Source organism: Notothenia rossii (assembly GCF_949606895.1).
Source record: "Notothenia rossii genome assembly, chromosome: 9".
NCBI classification, from domain to species: Eukaryota; Metazoa; Chordata; class Actinopteri; order Perciformes; family Nototheniidae; genus Notothenia; species Notothenia rossii.
Window position 1 is genome coordinate 12,912,196 of NC_136907.1, and position 20,211 is coordinate 12,932,406.

At 39.0% G+C, this 20,211-nt stretch overlaps 3 protein-coding genes across 4 annotated transcripts; all 3 read right to left on the reverse strand.

Annotated features, from left to right (window-relative positions):
* Window positions 1-908: 908 nt before the first annotated feature.
* On the reverse strand, window positions 909-9,613 carry cct6a (chaperonin containing TCP1, subunit 6A (zeta 1)). Its single transcript, XM_079649300.1, has 13 exons — window positions 9,377-9,613; window positions 8,450-8,513; window positions 7,923-8,057; window positions 7,576-7,749; window positions 6,400-6,503; window positions 6,018-6,288; window positions 5,635-5,717; window positions 3,134-3,230; window positions 2,881-3,028; window positions 2,267-2,400; window positions 2,003-2,105; window positions 1,535-1,607; window positions 909-1,445 (listed from the first exon to the last, which is right to left on the reverse strand). The coding sequence occupies exons 1-13, from the start codon at window positions 9,511-9,513 to the stop codon at window positions 1,373-1,375; spliced, it is 1,596 nt and encodes a 531-aa protein (XP_079505426.1). The 5' UTR covers window positions 9,514-9,613; the 3' UTR covers window positions 909-1,372.
* Window positions 9,614-11,036: 1,423 nt separating this feature from the next.
* Window positions 11,037-16,913, reverse strand: LOC307019190 (protein NipSnap homolog 2-like). Of its 2 annotated transcripts, none has more exons than XM_079649858.1 (10): window positions 16,626-16,913; window positions 15,285-15,412; window positions 15,078-15,123; window positions 14,878-14,972; window positions 14,369-14,439; window positions 13,830-13,970; window positions 13,699-13,730; window positions 13,031-13,125; window positions 12,685-12,768; window positions 11,037-12,197 (listed from the first exon to the last, which is right to left on the reverse strand). In XM_079649858.1, exons 1-10 carry the CDS (start codon window positions 16,715-16,717, stop codon window positions 12,133-12,135), a joined length of 849 nt encoding a protein of 282 aa, XP_079505984.1. In that variant the 5' UTR covers window positions 16,718-16,913; the 3' UTR covers window positions 11,037-12,132. The 2 variants fall into 2 exon arrangements, with proteins under 2 accessions (XP_079505984.1, XP_079505985.1); XM_079649859.1 differs by having other exon boundaries at window positions 16,631-16,794.
* Window positions 16,914-17,271: 358 nt separating this feature from the next.
* Window positions 17,272-19,164, reverse strand: mrps17 (mitochondrial ribosomal protein S17). Its single transcript, XM_079649860.1, has 3 exons — window positions 19,054-19,164; window positions 18,352-18,495; window positions 17,272-17,809 (listed from the first exon to the last, which is right to left on the reverse strand). Exons 2-3 carry the CDS (start codon window positions 18,472-18,474, stop codon window positions 17,486-17,488), a joined length of 447 nt encoding a protein of 148 aa, XP_079505986.1. The 5' UTR covers window positions 18,475-18,495; window positions 19,054-19,164; the 3' UTR covers window positions 17,272-17,485.
* Window positions 19,165-20,211: the final 1,047 nt, after the last annotated feature.

The window sequence follows — 20,211 nt, forward strand, 5'->3', positions numbered from 1 at the left end:
TCTTAAAAGAGTGTGGCACTTTAACCCGCTCAACCCTGTTACTCATATTATCAGAATAAAGCATATTAATTTTAAAGTTATCTTTCTTTCATTAGATATCCAAGTTTGTCCTTGAAAGTAGCATTACATGCTACATCTAGCAATAATTCCTGAGGTTAAAGCTCAAATTAGCATTGATTTTCAACCCTGTTACTATAATTAGAGGAACGGCAGTAATTCCTCATTGGAAAATATACCTTTGATGCCCTAGCTGGGCAAATCACTTTTTTTTGATGGTTTATCTGTTTTTCCTAAATACATAACAATTATAAAATAAAATGTTCATTTTTCAAAAATGTTGGTGTGTAAATTGTCCTCCAATTCTTGAATGACCCATAAAGGGAACATATGCTGTTGGCTGTTAATGTATTCATGGTTCATTTGAAAATAAACTAAAAATTACAAAGTCTTTACCTGAAATAAAGTAATTTATGAATGTTGATACTAATACAAAGTCGACTATTTAACACCTGAGCTTGGACTATTTGAATCGTTTTATATTGACAAACCTGCAATCTAAGTTGTTCCTACATTACTGAATCTGAGTCTAATTTACTCTAAATGAATGTAATACTAAATGATCCTCCAGGTTCTTGAGTTGATCATACTTTAAATATAAGCTATGTGCAGTGGAAAGTGAATGCCCCTTATCGAATAGGAGTTCGATAAGGAGTTATTTCTGATGTATTCGGGTGCAAGAAGAATTTGATGCAACTGGTAGAGAAGTTAGGTTTCACTACTTTGTTGGAAAGCTTTGATTTTAGTGACACTCAATGCAAAAATAATCTTCATTTAAAAGAATCAAAAGGAAATAGCAGAAAATGCTTAAGTCCAAGTAGCAAACAATGGAAATGATTTGAAGTTGGACATTACATTTCAATATTTTATTGTGGTACTATTTTTATAGCTCATTACATCAGAGAAGTTTATTTTTGAGTTTGAGCACATTCTCACTCTCTGAAGTCATTTTCATTGCATAGATACAATTACTCTTCACGACAAACACAACCACATCTTTCAAGAGCCATGAAAATCTTTAATGGGTAGAAACAGAACCGAGTGGCAGGAGTCAGTGCTTTTAACAAAATCTCATAAATAAACCAAAGGGAGGCGTCGACAAATCCATGAAAAAAAAAACCTGTGACAAGCATAACAATGGTTTCTGACTGCCGCTGTGACGGAGGCCGTGGGAGTACAGTGGGCCGTCCATCTGACTGGGGGGGGTGGCTTTCAGAGTTCCTATAGTGGGAACACGTTGAACCGTCAGGTAAACAACTATCCCTCCAACTATCCCTCCGAGTATGACAACAGCTGCGGCTTCTTCTGATGACCTTTAACCTTTCAGAGAAGACATTCCAGCTCTCATGATCTCATCCACCAGCAGGATGTTGCTGGCAATGACCGTGCTGTAAAGGAATGAAACGTCACGTAATAGATCGATGAGGAGAATTTCAAATATTCAATCCGTCTTTTACACTAGAAATATGTTACTCACCATGAATGGAGAAGCTGTTTCTTTACACTGTAATTATCCCAAACGCCTGCTTCTCCTGCCACCATGGGTTCCCCTGAAGAACAGATATCAAGTTCAAAACAATAAGCTTGAAATATATGTGCAATATGACCCAACCGAGTATTTAGGGGCTTAGCAACAGGAACATTCTATGACTGTACCGTATCCATAGTAATACTAAGAAGAACGAGAATCCACAAAAATACAAAGCAAAATATTTGTGTTGTCAGAACAGCCGTGTGTGCAGATGGCACTTCACGGGACAAAAATAGATTTAAGGTGTAAAAAAACAACAGGTGATCTTGTAGACATGCAACTCACAGAGGCAGTGTGGATTCATACATTTAATAGAATGGAAGTGTATCTGTTCTGTGATAAGCAAGTGAGGGACAACAATAACACTTTAATTATTATTTTGTTGTTCTGTCAATAGCATGCTGTGGTTCTCACCTGTGCTGAGATCCACTCCAACACACTGCCCAGACTCTTTGTACTCTGTCTGCAGCTTCAGGAGGGTTTCCTGGGGGTCGTAGCCAGAGTTCACGGCCAAAACCTACAAGAAAGACGCACAATTAAAATACAGAGATCGATACAGTAAGAATGCTAACAGATGGCAATCCTCTTTTCAAATGTCCCTGTCTAATGTGTAGCTTTAGAAGGAGAGTAAATCATATGGAAACACTTAAGGCCTTGGAAGAAAGTAGAATCGTGTACCTTGGGGATGATTAGGAGAGCATCTGCAAATGCCTGGACTCCCAGCTGGGCTCTGCCCTTCACGTTGGGCTTGTGTTTCACCAGACCGTCGGCCACAGCCACCTCGAAAGCACCGGCGCCAGGCACCACGCAACCTGAAGGAACACAGAGGGAGAGAAGAGACTTAGAAAACACAAGTATACATTCCTTGGCTTAATAAGGCATAAAACAATGTTAAACTCAGGGTCAATGAGGAGTTTGTTCTGATCAGTTAATACATGTAGGAGAGACTGAAACGCTCCTAATGCAGAGGAACAGTTCAGAGTCACTGTAGCACAGACATGAGAGCCAGGGAGAGCCATGTTAGCATCCCCGGGTGTTCGCTGTGCAGAGGACACCAAATGCATTTTACATAAAGATAAAATTCATATTTATTTTCTAACTCATTGAATTACATTTTGAAAAAGGTATGTCTGAAAAAACAAACTGGTTTCAACAATGTGGGGGAATCCTAATCTGCAGAAGACTATTGCCAACTATAACTTTGATTTAAATTAGGAACGTCGAACACACAGTAACTGATAAAAACAAAGTCAGATGATACGGACACATGGTAACATTTTGGATGGTCTTACCATCTTCAATGGCGTTCTTGACGGCCCGCAGACCATCCCTGACAGCATCTTTGATCTGTGTGAGGGTGTGTTTGTTGGGTCCCTTCACCAGCAGGGTGACGGAGCGGGGGTTGCTACAGTCCTCGATGAATGTGAACTTCTCCTCTCCCTGCAAACCAGGATAGGGGCAGATTAACAACTCTGCCTCAATATCCTATGAACGAAAAGTAGATCTTAAAATATCACACCCAGAAAAACACTGATAGGTACTCACCAGTGTGTGTTCATAAACCAACCCAGCGTGTCCCAAGCACTCGGGTGTGAGGTCCTCAATTGAATTCATGGCAATGCCACCGCAAGCGAGGGTCAGCCTGCAGAGGGAAACACAGACTGTATGTTTCACTCAGCCCTCGGATGTCAATGATGACAAACATCACCAGTGCAAAATGAAAGTATGATGACTTTACAAAGTCAGCTATTTTGAAAAACAATGATGCTTTTATATCTCATTCAACAGGATCTTTTTGGGTTGTGGACCCATTGCTAGGGTTGTAGTCTTCACCTTTTTATTGCATATACAGACCAAACAACTTCTCTAGAAGCCAAATGGCACATTAATCAATAATGAAAGAAAATAATGGGTTAATTAACATTTTTAACAACCCAGAAAAAGTAGAGATGGTTCATCTCAGAATCAAAGCAATTGATATAATACTAGCAGGAAAGACCAAACCCAAAAGAACATCTCATATATTTGATGACAGAAAAGACATAAAAGCAAATCAGACGAGGGATGGGTATCGTTAAGGTTTTAACGGTACTACTACTTTTATTGATACGGCTTATCGGTCCGGTCTTTTAACGGCACTCTTATCGGTTCTTTTGGAGAACAAAATAAGGTGAACTAACTAAACAAATTGTGAACAAAACTAACATTGCTTTTTATTTAAATTGAATACATAATATTTCACATCAAAAGAAACAACGTTTTAACAAATCGTATTAAATAATGTGATGACAGAACTGTAAACAGAATATCTGAAACTTTAACAAAATAAATAACTCAGTTACCTCTAATCACTAACCCATGTTTGAATAATGAGTTAACTCCGTGTGTTGCTGCTAGCATACATAACACCTGACGTGGAAACGTTACTCGTGGATGGGGGTGCCACAGAGCTACTAGAAAGACAGTCGAACCCGGTGCATTCCTCCGTCTGGATGTGGTGCACTTTTGCTAAATGTTTAGACAAATTGCTCGTGGTACCGCCCTTACATGCTAAACACTTACTTTAGGTAACGAGCATTGTCCACATCGAGACGGGTAAAGTTTAACCGCACCTCGGAGCGCGTTCTCTCTGCCATCTCCTCCGTGTGTGTGTGCGCGTGCGTGCGTGTGTGTGTTGCTGCATGTAGCAGCTGCCTGTGTGTAAACTGCCCCGCCCCCTCGCAAGCAGGCGGGGGAGAGAGATCTCTCGCCTGGGTTGGAAAGATCGAAAATACTAAAAAGATGCATTTTGCACACTTTTGCATTTTAGAAACGGAGTTGGCAACACTAAAACTGCAATATAATGTTTGTGTAGCAACAATATATATACCGTAATTTTTGGACTATAAGCCGCGCCTTTTTCCCCAATTTTTCGACCCTGCGGTTTATATAACGGTGCGGCTAATCTATGGATTTTTACAGCTAACGGCCACTATGGGACCTCCTAAATCTATTGATTTTACAGGTTACAGTCCACCACCTTTAACTCTATGGGCGGTCCGCGCCCCCCACCTTTAAGCGGCGGGCTCCAGCAGGAAAAGCTGGAGGCCGGAAAAGAGTGAGACAGGTAGCGCGCAAAAGTAAAAGTGGAACCGAGAGTGGTGCGAGAGGCAGAACGAGAGCAAGACAGACAGACATTACGAGAGCGAGACAGTTTGTCCCCGTACCACTGGTTGAAAACCACTGCTGTAGATCACTGCCGGTACGTGCGCTGGGAGCGCACCGTTTAAGTTTGAAAGTTGAAAAGTTTGTGTGTCTGAAACGCTATGTGATACAGTACAGTTTACACAGCACAGTACATGTTCTGTAGCTACTATTGCACTAAATGGTAACACTTGAATACGTTATGCAAATATGCAACTTGTTTGTTGAAATGTTAATAAATGGGAGCTTCCTCAAACAGCCATCTCTTTCCCGACAATCCCCTCTGTGCACGAACCCTTACATATGGTAATGAAACATTAAAACACCTGCGGCTTATAGTCCAGTGCGGCTTATATATGTACACATCATTCAATTTAGCTGCTGCGGCTGATATTCAGGTGCGCCTTATAGTCCAAAAATTACGGTACATATTTTTTTTTACATGTCTCCAGTACCGATAAAAAGACCGTTAACGTCAGAGCTTAACGGTACCACGGTCTTTAATAATTCAGCCCCGGGGCCCGTTTAATACTGGTGCTCGGTACCCATCCCTAAATCAGACTGATTATAATGAAGCCTTCTTATCCCCACGATAGCTAAAGGGCGCTCCCTTATGGCCAAGCAAAGTATGACTGTTGATGGAGCAGGCGCTATGTGATGATGGCAGAGTTTCTATCCAGGAATTGCACTTTAATCCTTTTTAGACCAGGAAGATCTGTGCAAATCGGATATATTTAAATCTGGGGGGTGTTGAGCTAAGCTACTAAGCGTCTTTTTTGCCTCCTTAAATCAGAGGAACTACACCGTTTGCATTGTGAAGATGAGGCCACTTATATTTAACGGTAGATGTGTTACGGTCTCACCTCTCCATGTTCCTTCTCTTCGCCCGGCGCAGGGCCACGATGCCTTCCTTGGCGAGGGTGTCCAGGGAGAACGGGTCGATGCCCTGCACAACAGAGAAAACAGGAAACTTATATTTATCATCAGCTAGAGAAATAAATCAATGTTCATTTATGTCAGCTTGGGTGGTAGTGAGTGTTATTCTGATCCGTTGATGCATGTAGGTGAGGAGGGGTCTCTCCCAATGCAGAGGTACAGATCAGATTTACTGTGGCACAGAAACATGAGACCAGGGGAGCTACGATAGCATCCTGGGGTGTTCTCTGTGCAATTCATAACGGTTCCATTCTGCCTTTAATTATCAAATCCATTCTGTTTTTATAGAAATGTAAAGCTTTGAGCATACCTTCTGGTTAATGACGACGAACCCCTTCTCTCCATTGGGACAGACTTTGTTCTTGAAGCTGATAATTTTCTGCACGCGATCCTCGATGAACTTCCTCTCTGCAGCCACAAGCTTCTCCCTCTCCCCGGCGCTCTTGTAGAAGAAACCAGAGTTGACTTCTGTCTTTTCGTACTCCAGAGAGAGGTTGCAGGTCAGAATGTAGGCGTCCTCCACCCTCTTCTTCATGTCTGGGTGTCTGGCTCCGTGGTCCAACACCAAACCTCTGATCAGCCTGAGAGAGAAGAATAAGCAAGAGCCTTTAAGTATATGGGAGCACTACACAGTACCATCAGTAAAGAGTATTCTCTGTATCCTGAAGAGTTCAGTTGTTATTCAAACTCACTGTGTGTCGCAGTCGGTCTTGTGCTTCATCTCCATGATTTCCACCATGTACAGGTCGATGGGCTCATTAGGTTTGGAGATGGCCAGCACAGCATCGACTACAGCCTGCAGAGAAACACATCACACAGGGAGCTTGTGTTATTAGGCGCTTTTCACACCAAGTACTTTGCCGTACTTAGTTCATCAGAACTCGTTAGTTCTGATGAACTAAAGAGCAGATCGCGTTCACACCGGAATAAGTCCTTGAGGGAGGGTTAGGCAAATGAAGCCGCTGACGTCACTTCTTCTTCTTTGGGTTTACTGGCAGGCCACAAACAACTTCACGGCGTATACTGCCACCCGAAGTCCCCGGCTTTAAGTCCCCAGAGTTGGGGACTGGCTTCAGTAGAAGCTCCCATTCAGAAATGGGAACCTTTTTCTCCCATGAAAGTACCTGCTCTCTAGCAGGGACTGAAAGGGGGGGGGGGGAAGGTTCTCATGAACTCATTTTAGTTCCGGACTTTTTTGGTGTGAACGCACATTTTCGGAACTATATCAGAACTATACTGGGAAAAGTACTCTGGTATGAAAGCGCCTTATGATTATTAAAATTGGTGTTGCAAATTCTTCTGATTCTTTGTTTAACTAACCCCACCACTCTTAATGTTCCAGGACATTTATCTTACAAGGAATTTACCTATTTCTAAGTGATATAAAATGATTTAATTTAGAAAATGTTTGTTTTTTCAAAGGCAAACATAACGGCCTAAATGGGTTGGATTGTAAATGTTATGTAATTAAAGCAATGCAACATTTAGATTTTTTTATTATTACACTATTGCTCTTTAATAGGGTATGGTAATGCTCATCCGAACTTGATGAAACAATCAATGGATTACTTGATTTCTAAAAAAACAATGTGCATGTATCATTTGATATAGCAGCCCTATGTCGCACAAACAGATGAAGAAATTATGACGGAAAATAACAACCAGCTCACGACCATAGTAGTTGTTTGACTGACATCCCTTTGGGCTGTGGTAGCTAATGGTTATCATTTACCATTATTTGACATGTCACAGCCAAAGGGATGAGCATGTCAACAAAATCAATAACAAAGAAAAACAATACGTTTGGTGCCGTAGGATCAAATCCTGGCCGTCAGCTCTCCACAGAGCCCCAGCTTCTCGAGTCTCACCTCAGTGAGCAGGTCGGCCAGCTCTGCGTAGACCTTGGTCCTGAGGGAGGTGCGAGCTACGTGGATGAGGGTCTCTCTGTCCATTTCCTTTGTCACCTTCAAGTCCTCCAGAAGAGCCAAGGCTTTCTCTTTCGCCGACTCAAAGCCCTCAGCAATGATTCTGGGATGAAGACCCTGAAGCATAAAATCAATTAAGTTGTGGTATGAAAACGTATCTGGATAGTGACATGCCTTTTAAAAATGAGGTTCGCATGTCAATATAGGTTTAAATAAAGTGTACATTCTCAGAAGTGTCAGACAGGGACATTGAATTTAGAACTTTTAAATGACAAACGGCCATCTCTTACCTCTGACACGTACATGTCAGCCTGCTTCAGCATCTCGCCGATGATGAGGACATTTGAGGTGGTCCCGTCTCCTGTGATGTCGTCTTGGGCTGTGGCAACTTTAGCAATGAGGGATGCTGTTGGGTGCTGAATTTGCTGCAAAATGCACAATATAAAAAAACGTAAGAAATCATGCAAAACTCTTTCACACTTAGAAAAATGCAACAGGGCTGATGCAAATAATGCTTACTTTCATTATAGAGGATATTTGATGAATGAGGGGGCAAGATTTTTTTCTAAACAATATATCCTTTATTCATTTTGTGCCTCAATTAACTGGCAAAGATTGTACTCTGGGTGCAATATTAAAATCATAAATGTTACAGTTTATTATTGTTTAATGCGATCATGGGACTTGGACACAGGCAGATATGGGACACATGAGTTAGGGGTGTGGTCACTCCCAACAATGAAGAAGAAAGCCCAATAAGGAACAACACAGTGGGACAGGGTTGGTAAATGTAATCCACAGTTTAACATTTACTTACCATCTCGTGTAACAAGACATTTCCGTCTTTGGTCAGCTTTATGTCTCCTGCGCCAGACACCAACCTGCGTAGCAAAGACAGGAAAGGGTTAATGTTAACAAAGCAAAAGCTGTTGCGGAACAATCCACAGCCACATTTATTCAAACTTAAACTTTTTGGACTAGCAGTTCAGTAATATTAAGTTATATTCTGATCCGTTGATGCATGTAGGTGAGGATGGGGTCTCTCCCAATGCAGAGGTACAGATCAGATTTACTGTGGCACAGAAACATGAGACCAGGGGAGCTACAATAGCATCCTGGGGTGTTCTCTGTGCAATTAATACAATTAATCAGTTTCATCTTGCATGTATTTTCAGTCAGCCCTGCATGCATGTTTCAGTCAGAAAATACCATATATGTTCACAAACTGACGGAGGCAGAAGCTGCAGACTGAACTTCCTGAAATAATGCTGCTGATGCTGAAATCGTACTACCGATAAGTAACATAACTGTGAAGTCGTTCATTCATTCATTCACCTTAGAAATCCAACTAGTCAATGCCAAAGTTAAGCCTACAGACAGTTTGTGATTTAAGAGTCATAGACGAGGTTTATTTTGACGATCTCAGATAACCGGCTTTGCTAATATGCTAATGTTAGCTTGGTGGTTGTCAAAACGGATTGTGACGATGACTGGGCAGGGCAACGTGCGCCGCTAAATTCCGTTATCCATGTAGCTTGTATAGGCCTAACATTGATCACATGTATTTACTTAGCGGATAACAACACAGTGGTACAAAGAGGGGGCTTTCCAATGCTTAAATACATTCATAATCTTGTGATTTCAGTAGCACATGTGCAGACAATCTGCCGGTGAATTGTAGCTAACATTAGCTACAGTAGCATTGCTAGCTTAGCCCGCATGCTGCACAAAGGGCTCCACTCACATTTTCATGGTCCCCTTCGGTCCCAGGTTACTTTTCAGCACATCCTGGAGCCCCCGGGCGGCACTGATGTTAACCGCCAGTGCGGCCTGGGCTCGGGCCACCTCCGCTTTCGGGTTCAGAGATTTAATGGCAGACATGGCGAAGCAGCTCAACCAGCGGAGTCAAAGTAAAAAGTAGCGCTGGCAGGGAGTTCGCACTAGTCGGGCGCTGAGGAAAGGAGCGTCGGCTTCCAGAAGGCTCCAGCACGTGTTCTCGTGCTGCCTTTAGGTACATCTCAAGGCTCGGAAACTTCAAACTCCTCCTTCATGTTACTAAAATAAGATAAAATTGACCTTTATTAATCCCCGTGGGGAAATTCAGTGGTTCTAACAGCAACAGGGTAAGGATGAAACACAGGACAGAACAGATTCACACAGGTTAATATAAATAAAGATACAAATAAAAATGATGAAACAGTGTGTTTTACCCACGTAAAAGGAGATAGAATTGGCATCAAAATACACACAAATATAAAACAGCTAAATTCCTGCATTCAAAATGTTAATCAAGTGAAAATACAAAAGTATTAGCATCAGCATATTCTCAAGGTACCAAAAGTAAAAGTGCTCATTATGCAGATTGGCCCACTTCAGAATGATATAAAGTATATGTTTTGATTTTAATTATTGATGCATTAAAGTGTTATCAAAGCTGGCAAAGGTGAAGCTAGTTGTAATTCCTTTGTATACTGCAGGGTAGCTTGTGAATTCACTCAGGTGTAACTACAGTTTTATTTAAGGGTTGATTATATTTCACATTATTAATCCAAATCTGCAAAGTAACTAAAGGTATCAAATACATGTAGTGGAGTAAAAGTACATGATTTACCTCTGAATTGTGGGGTATATATACAGTCTATGGGTAGAACGTACAGAGTAGCAAACAACTGAAAGTATCCAAAGAACAGTACTTGAGTAAATCTATTTAGCTATACTTTACACCACTGAAAATAATCCTAGGTGACTCCGATTACCAGTGTCACTACAATGAGAAGAAAGACACAGTACAGTAAAAAAAAAAAACATACAATAAAAAAAGAAGGTATTTGATCATTTGAAAGAGCGGTAAAAGATAAAGTAGATACAATGTTATCTGGTCACAAAAGGAGATTATGAAGTGGCAGAATTTATCTCCATTGTCAGATTTTAATAATATATATCTTATCTGTGCTGATTATATCCATGTGACTGTTATTGTATGTGGAATACAAGTGTCTGTAAAGGTTTGCATGGTTAACATTTCTGTCGTGTTTGTTTATTGATTGTGCTTACAGGTTCTGTACGTTATATAAAATATATTCCAACTATAACTAAGAAAGCTAAGGCGGCAACTGTTGTCTCTTATAAATAAGACTACAATTGTTGTACAACCTGTCACTTAACTGTTCCTGGGGAGGCAAACTGCCATCTTTAATTATAATCAACTGGAAAACAGCATTTTACGCACTGATCAATCACTTAGTCGCAGCTGCTTTTTGTGCGCTTTAGAGATCTCCGATTTACACTGAAGGCAACATAAGTCACACCCAAGACGACGCGCGGATTACGTCACATTAGCGACTGTCTTATCATGGTAATGTTTACAATCATTTAAAAAATACACCACAAAAGGAGACCAATAATTGTTTTGTCAATTTTCATCAGAATTTTTATTCATTATGTACAACTAATCTCATAAAATCACTGCAATTCACATTTACCACGTAGGGTTTTACTTATTTCCTCTGTCTGTTCATCAACATCAGACAGTTCATAAAAACCCACTCAATTTACAAATACTGTATTGACCAAGCTCGAGACTTAAAATCTGACCATTTAAAAAAAAAAAAAACATTAATCTCAGTTAGAGCACACAGTCCCCCTGTTGGCATTAATTAGTTTAGACCAGTCAGTGGACAGCAATTTGATCAGATATGATTAGTTACGCACAAATCAAAACCCGTTTTCATCATTGAATCATCTCGGAAGAGGCAGAAGTGTCGTGATGTTAAAGTTAGAACAGAAGGAGATTATATTAGAGCCAAATTATTTTGAAACAAACAATTGGTACAAAACATATTCAGTTGGCTGCATCAAAGCTATGTAAACATTATGTCACTTTTCCAAATAGGTGTTGTACTTTTACTGAATATAAACGGTAGCACTAAAGGCCTCTATCTCATCAGCCTCCATTCTTGAACACTGATTTATATATCATGCTCCTAAAAAACAGACCTTCACCTGTAACACATAAGAAGCTTGCCAAATTAACCTCAATATTGGGGTGTTAATGAAGTGTTTGTGTTGTGTGAAACTGGAGGCAGTTTTGTTTGAATGGTTATTAATGCTAGTGCAATTAGGCTTGGGTGTCATTTTCCTGAAAGACCATCTGACATTCTCAGCCCGTGTGACCAGCACTAGAACTGCTAAATGTTTAATCTCTTCTTGGTAACACATAGACAGTGACGATTTTATAACATGATGTCAAAATAAGGCTCTTACTATCTGACCCTACACAAAATAGAGACAGTGAAGAGGAGGTACAATTAGTTTTGGTCTACAAAAAGCACTATAATGGATCAGAATTAAGACATCAAGGCCCACACAGCAAAGTACAGTAACGAAACAAAGAAGACAAAGAAACAACACGTTGATGTTATGCAGTGAGCATCTGATGGTTGGTCACGATCTTCAAAGTGCGACTCAGTGACTGTAGAGAGGCTCCCCCGGCGTCTGTGCTCACTTCAAGGGAGAATTCTTCATGGGAATCATTATTCTAGACTCCATGTTTTGAATAAGAGGGACTGTAAAGTGTGAAGAAACAGATTTATTTTTGCCATGCGGAGGAACACAATTACGTAGGAAAGTGGACAATCTGTTTAAATGAACTGTGGTAACTTCATCAAACCATTTTATTTAACTTGGTTCATAATTCACGCATTTGTTCGTTTTTTTTCAATGGAATCCTACTAAAATCCTGTGATGAGTAAGGCTGGAAGACCACCTACTTAAACTAACACAATCCTTTGTTTACATAATAAGTTCTTGTTTTTTTATTGTATGTAAAGCATCACCTACCCTTGAATAACCTATCCTTGTTGAAACACCTTTTTGGATCTATATGATGAAAGGAAGCATCACTATGTTTAATAATATCTTCTTTCATCTGACCTACTGCCATATTTTTCCTGTCTTTCCTGCGTCTTCTTTTCATGCATATGCAATGTAAAAATATGTAGCGCTCCAGAGAGGTTAAGGTAGGAGAGAATAAGACAGCAAACTAAGATGTACCTGTGTAATAAACAACCTCATCCCAGCCGTCATGCTGCCAGACCAAGTTCCTGGTGTTTTCTCTGGACTGAAGGTCTTTGTAAGCTGAAAGATGAGGAATAGAAGATAATGTATATAATACATAATGTACATTTCCTGAAAAGTAACACAAACACTTGGTGGAAAAATATCTAGGGGACATCCATCCATCCATCCATCCATCCATCCATCCATCCATCTTCTCCCGCTTGCTAAGCTCTTGTATATTTATATAAAAAGACATTTTGCAATCATTTGTAATACGGTGATGTATTTGTAAATGTCTTTCAAATGCAAACTTGGTACCTAAACTCTGAAACATGCTCACCCCATAAGTGGTGAACTGTGTACAGCTTTCCAATCTGTGAGAAAAAGCCTCCCACCGCCTCTTGGTTCTGCTGGCGAAACTCAATGGCACGCGCCCTGCAGAGCACCAAAGAGTTATGATACATAAAAAAAACATTTACAACATTTAATTAAAGGTTTGTATTGATTTAACCACCAGCCTTAATTAGAAACCTGCTTTAAAGTTCAAAGGAATCTGACCTTCTCACTTATCCAAATCATTTATTTAGATCACAAAATCAAACCTCCATGTAACAACCTCTTTCAAAACCTTTTTTAAAGCATGTTTGTTTTATTATCTTAGCAGGCAAATTAATATCAAATGATATCCGATACGTACATATATTATAAACAGTGTACAAAGTTAAATTATGCTTGATATTTACACATTTTGTGAGATATATCTTGTCATGCTTAGGAGTCATGCATAGATTGTCTACCCAAAAAGTACCGTTGACTGATATTCATCTGCTACAATCTGTGAAACCAATAAAATAGTAGTGAGGAACTTTTTTAATGGTAAATACTGTAATAATGGTAGTTCTGCAAACACAAAAACACTTGTGAAAAATCTTATGGGCTCTCAGACTAACTTTCTGAAAACAAATCCAATTTGATGACTTTCTTATGCGATATAAAAAAATGACCTACCAGTAATTTCCCCACTCGATCATCGTCCCGGGCTGAAATATGAATGTGAAGGGTGGAGTGGAAAAGAAGTTATTATATTTCACATATTTGTGCATAATGGGAGGAAGATGGTACATTCCCTTTGGAGTTACCCTGAGTTGGTACGATCGGAGCTCATAGATGTTGGGTCCTGGGCGGGGGACGGGCTCGTTCCAGAAACTGAACTCCAGCAGCAGCTGGTTCCTACGAGACAGCAGCATCTTCCCCCGCTCCTTCCGGTAGTCTGTAAACTCCTACAGCGACGACAAACAGCAAACACATCACTCTGTGAATCTGCCTCAGTCTACCAACAAAAACATCTTTGACAATATTAAACTATGGTCAAGGAGCAGCGGTAGAGTGACACGAAGTCAGCTACAGTACTAGTTGCAGAATATCAATTAAGATCAGAACATTGATGAGATTAAACAATAATATACCTAATGGATAAGGCAGGACCGGGTCCATTACCTGCACATACAAATGTAATATGTTTTAAAGATCATTCCACCTACAGTAAATTACAATCACACCACACAGCTGGAAAATGTCACATACTGTAAAGATGGTGAAACATATCGGTGGATGAATGATCTGTGGATATACTTTTGGGGGTGCCACCTGCCATTAAACTAATCCGAGCACCCGTTACCTTATTCTGCCTGAGTTTGCTCATGACTTCAGTGAGAGCCGGGTATCCTCCCCGATATCTCCACAGGTGAACTAGAATAGAGAAGCAGAAGAGCCAAAATAAAAATAATGCAGCTCTCTTTGAAAAATATATTATTTTACATTAACAACTGTAGATTCCTTATTTATCTCTTTAGACAACCTGTGATCAGTTTCTCTGAGCCCCAGGGTGCTTAACTTTCTTCTTCTTAACATGACTTCAAAAGCACAGAAATATTTAATTTAACCTTAAAAAAAAAAAAAAAAAACGTAACAAAGCTGGAATCGTTTTGATTGTTAAAGGACTTTTCATACAATTCATAATTTGATGATTGGTTCATCAACTGATACTTTGAACACTACTTTATGGTCTGTGATTTGTAATGTATGTTTTCTGTTTTGAAAAGGAAATGTGTAACTTTCATCCACAAAAGGGGTTTATTACTTGCACAAGTGTAAAGTACTAATAGAAATGCAGCTTGATGCTCTTACCAGCCTGATCCTGTTCTCCGTACCACGTGTTCCAGGTGCCCACCAGCTCACAGGGGTATTCAGGGTCAGCATGAATGGCAGGCAAGATTTCCGCACTAAAGTTAAACACAACACACACATAAATGAGCGAAGACCCGTACTGTGTCAGCCGCGTGACAAGACATCTGATTGAAGGTAATTAAGTGACGAAGGCTTCTTACCAAAGTTCGTTGTAATCATCAAGGCACTCAGGCTTGACATTGTGAACTGCAAGGAAACAACAAAACATGAGTCAATAATACAGACTCCAAGCATACTATAAGATTGTTCTACCAAAAAAAAAAGTAATCCATCTTTGAAAATGGTAAACTTGCAGTCAGGGTAATATTTTGCAATGTACCGCTATTCCAATCACAAACAATACATACATTGTATTTTGTACAGATTGTTGTCTTCCTTCTTGGCGAGCAGATGTGAGTGAGCGTCTTTTCGAGGGTCGACCTTTCGGACAAACAGAGACTTGATCCAGCTGTCTTCACCAAAACCTGAGAGGCTCCTGAGGTGAGAAAAAAACAGAACACAAACGTTTGTACTCTACTGTCGTTTTTAAAGTCACTGACACATCTAATGGTTTGGCTCTTCGGTACACTGCTCTGCTCACATCTCAGGTGGAGATTGCTTTCAGATCCTCCTTTTCTCAATAAAATAACAACTGCCTAATACCTGTCAAATGTTTTAAGTTTAAAAATACATGAAATGTTTTCTATTCCAGGGTCGTTTACTGTCTTTTATTTAGTAGGTGTTTAATGTACGCTTTATTCTTTTGTTGATGATTAATCTTTTTTGTAGGTTTGTATTCTGCTGTTCAGAGCCATATTTATATATCAGCAGATCAGGGTTGCAAATAACGAATATTAGGTTAAACATGTGAATCAGCGTTTTAGAAGCCCAAGATGATGTACTCAAATTTGGTTTAATTGTTAGTCAATTATGACGTAAAATAAGAACTTTGCACAAATATATTTAGACTCTTTCATTATGAAGTAACTCCAACTCTAAGGCCAACAACAGAGAAGGCTCAACACAGACTCATGCACAGCTGTCCCACATTAGGATATCGTTTTTGGATATTAAACTACATTTTAAAGTGCCAACAAGACCTCTATACAATAGTTACCTACAGTTGTTTATAAAAAAAACACTCCTTTGACAGTTTGCCAGCTGACGAAAAAACTGTTACCTTACACAGTGCATTAAAAGCAGATTTAGATAACATTGCATCGCAGTTTCAGATGTAAACGTTGCACACAGCTTGACCTTATCTTCAGTATATGGTTAGGACACACTACACAACTGCTGCAGCATGAAACTGGGCCACACACTTATCAACACAAGTTGTGCTGTGCAGAGATTAATTTATTGTGACCTTGAAGTTTTGGACTGACACAAACAGAAAGTTGTGATTTTTCTGCAAATGATAACTATAACTCAACACACACAATTATGAAGTGTGCCATAATAGGTGCGTGCACAAGTTGCTTTACAACTTAATGGCAGGGTAATAATTAGACCAAAGTTAGCAACTTTAGAGCTAGAGCTAATGCTAGCTACGTTACACGGAGATCTAAACGTAAGCAACGTCCATACGTTAGCTTAGCAACCTAGCCTACCGAACTTTTGTCATTTGGGTGAAACTTTACGAAAGATAAACGCAATACAAGAAGCATGTATGCATTTGCATTGGTGCAGAACAGTTGCAAAAGTCTAACCTTACGAGAACCGTGACCTGCCCGTTTGTATGTAGCCCATTTTTCGTCTGTTTGAGGCCTTTGCCCACTCTTTGAAGGACTCGAGCCGCCATGTTGCCTCTGAGAGCTGCTGTCAGTTGGAGGTTGACTCTGTAGACAGGACTGTTCCCAGAGGAGCTGACGTTACCACATTAACAGCGAATTAACTTTGTATATCTGATTTACGGTGTGATGTTAGTTTAATAACCAAGAGGAATGAAGATAGAGTTAAAGAAGTGGCTATTATTACAGCAGTTGATCAAAGTCATGAATTCGATTTTCAATCCAGCTCTACATTAACGTAAATGTGCTGTTTTTCAAGTTTCTATGCATTACAACATACCTGACTAAAAAATAAACTATGTTGCTTTTTTATAGTTTAATTCTACTTCTAAATATAACTTTTTTTTCAAAAAATAAAAGCTTTACCCACATTTTAGAACATTTTCATTCATTGCTGTATCATACTAAATACATGCCAATTTCAAAGTAAATGTATGAAAAGAGCATCTTGTGTTTTACAAAAGACTTACAGAATACATGATTATAATAGTAATGGCACGTCAATAATCAACGAAAATAATTTGAACACTTGTTGTATACACAATTTTGACAGATATGAACACCATGCATTCTCATTGTTGTTTTATTGTTAACTCCTCAGAAATGTTTTTTTAATTAAACTCCGGTAACAAAGAAAATGCATTTTCCACATGAATTGAGATATTTATATTGATGACTGGTTTATACATTTATATTTACAATGGACACCTGAAACATAATTGTAATTGCAGAGGGACATTTAAACTAACATTACTTCATAAATATAAGGCAGTTTTTCATCATGAAGTAGGATTTTGTGCAGGAGGGGAATCAGCTCCACTGGGGGCGGTAGAGATGTTCAGCTCCTGCAGTTTTTCTGATAACGTCTGGTCCTCTCCCAGGATAAGTGGCAGGTCAGTCGGAGGCTCAACAAACTGTGTTCCTTCAACGCTCATTCCTGTCAGTGGGTCAACTACCCGACCAACTTTGTACACTATCTCAGCAAGTTCATGCTTCACATGTTTGGACCTGGCCTCTGGCAGAGCCTTGAGAAGAACGATGTCTCCCTCAGTGCACTGTCGCAAAGCATCATGGGCAAAGTATGTTTTCCTCTTGTTGTAGTACTATGGAGAAGAACAAAACCATATAAATACACAATCAATGTACAGTACAGTAATCAATTACCATTCTTAAAGTAGGTAAAGTGGTTATACACAATAGGGATTCATCTTCATCAAATAACAGCCCAACAGCTAATTGCTGTTAATCAGACAAAAAAATACTAAATGTATTCCATTTAAATGTGAAACAAAAATGAGCAAGACTGCCCCCTTGTTGTCGTTAAATTGGTTGTTTTGGTTCTTAGTGACAAAGATTTTTTAAATTATTGTAAATGCTTTTGTTATCCAAGAAACTACTAAACCCATTTTTAGTTAACAAGATTTAAAAGTGGTGTAATTGCATGCTTATTTCTGGAGAAACTAAATAAATAGTCAACAAAGACAATATGACAAGAACAAAATAGCCGGCAGACATCATAGCAAAATGACCACATTAACATATTTTTCGTAATTCCTCCCTGAATTTAAAAGTAGACTGTGTAACATCGTGCCACCCATTCTTCAAAAATACATAAGCAATGAATGAATGTTGTTAAAAGGTTCACCTTCAGCAGGTAAGGGTCCAGCACCAGCCTTGTGACCCTCACTTTGGCAGTTTTGTACATCTTTGTCCCTATTACTCTGCCAATGATCCATTTGGCATGGACTGATGCATGCTTCACCGACATACTGAAAATCTGGGTCCAACCCTGTAGTACAGGAGAGACGATGAGAAGTTAAAAACAGGCATTATCTGAAACATGATGATCAGATGAAGGTTCAGTACCTCTTGTTTAAACTAAATGTCGGGATACACAAGAATAATAAAATATCCTAAGTCAATAAAATTAAAAATATAAGTCAAGAAATGTAAAAAATCTGATATTGTTGTATCAATAACAGTTTTTTTCTGAATTAGGAAATGTATTTAAAAGCTGTTAGTAATTATGGAAGTGTACATATTATAATAACGAACCTCTATTGCGTTTATATGTATTGCAGTATTAATCAATCAGCACTGCATAGCAGCTCGGTCCAGTTTGTAAAACATCAACATCAACAAAAACAGTTTGTATTAATAATATCATAACTTTACTATTGTGTCAACGTCAGATTACAGGAGGCTACATGGTTAGCCCTGCTGCAGCTAACGTTAGCTTTCACTTTACCACCGCATTAATTCTAGTGCAGGAATTTAAAATGACACCCACTTTATTTGAAAATAACAAAGAAATACAATGAAAATATATTGTAAAAAATCAACTCACCGAAACGACTTAAAAGGAATAAATTCAGAAGGTCAAAAATGCTCCAGAGAGGATCCTACATGCTGCTCAGGTCGGCTTGTTTTGATGACGTAAACTACGGCTGGCAACAAGGGACAATCCGCGCGATGTTTACATGCACAAATTAAAAAGATAATTACATTTTAATAACATGAGATTAAATGTATAAAGTATACTGTCAACTAATGTTGATATTATGGATTATATGGACGCTGTTAAAATGAATTTTCCATCAAAGCAAGACATTTTAAATGACTGATTAATGAAGTTTTCACTTTGGCCACCAGATGGTAGCAGACATCACTTCCCAAACAAAAGCCTAAAGAAGATAAATATATTAATTATTTTTGATTGGCTCAACCAGAAGTGCAGATGAGACTTGAGGGGCTTTGAGAACATTTCATCCACCCCAAAGGAAAAAGAAAATCAGTATCAATAATATGTCAACATCCACAATCATTATGGTGCAAAGAAAACTAAAGCATGTATGACACAAATAAATTGGTATTATGAAAGCTGAAGGTGACCCTGGAGTGCACAAATTCTTCCCTTCAGGTTATCTCAAGATCACTTGGAACTCTCCTCACTCTTGGGAAATCTAATTTGCTTTCTTAAAATATCATTCAGGTTTCTTGTTATGCCAAGATCACTATCGTGAGCATGCATATGGATGCTTTGGACAACGCCAATTTTTTAAGGATATCCATCAAAGTTGATGATGACTTTTCTGTCAATTGACTCCAAATAATATAATAATCTTGTTAACTTGTAAATAAATACCCTTAGTTTTGTTAACAAATAATCATGAGAAAAAACAACCTTTGATTTTGATATCAGGATGGATGGAAAAGATGAATCCTTAAAAAAATCAGTATGATGGAACATTAATAATCCTCTAATAATTATTTTGGCTTTTATTTGTGATGCTTTTATACCAGACTTCTGTTCAAGGACAACAACATAACCATTACACTACCCAGCCGTTTGCCAATGGTTCTTTAATGGATCTTCACTAAAGCAGGTATAAGTGGCTGAAAAGAGGGAGAGCTTAACATTGATGCTTTCAAACCACAAAGTTAACAGTGTTGAACATGAGTAAGAATTGGCAGTGGCTTAGAGCTAACCACAGGCAGAGCGATC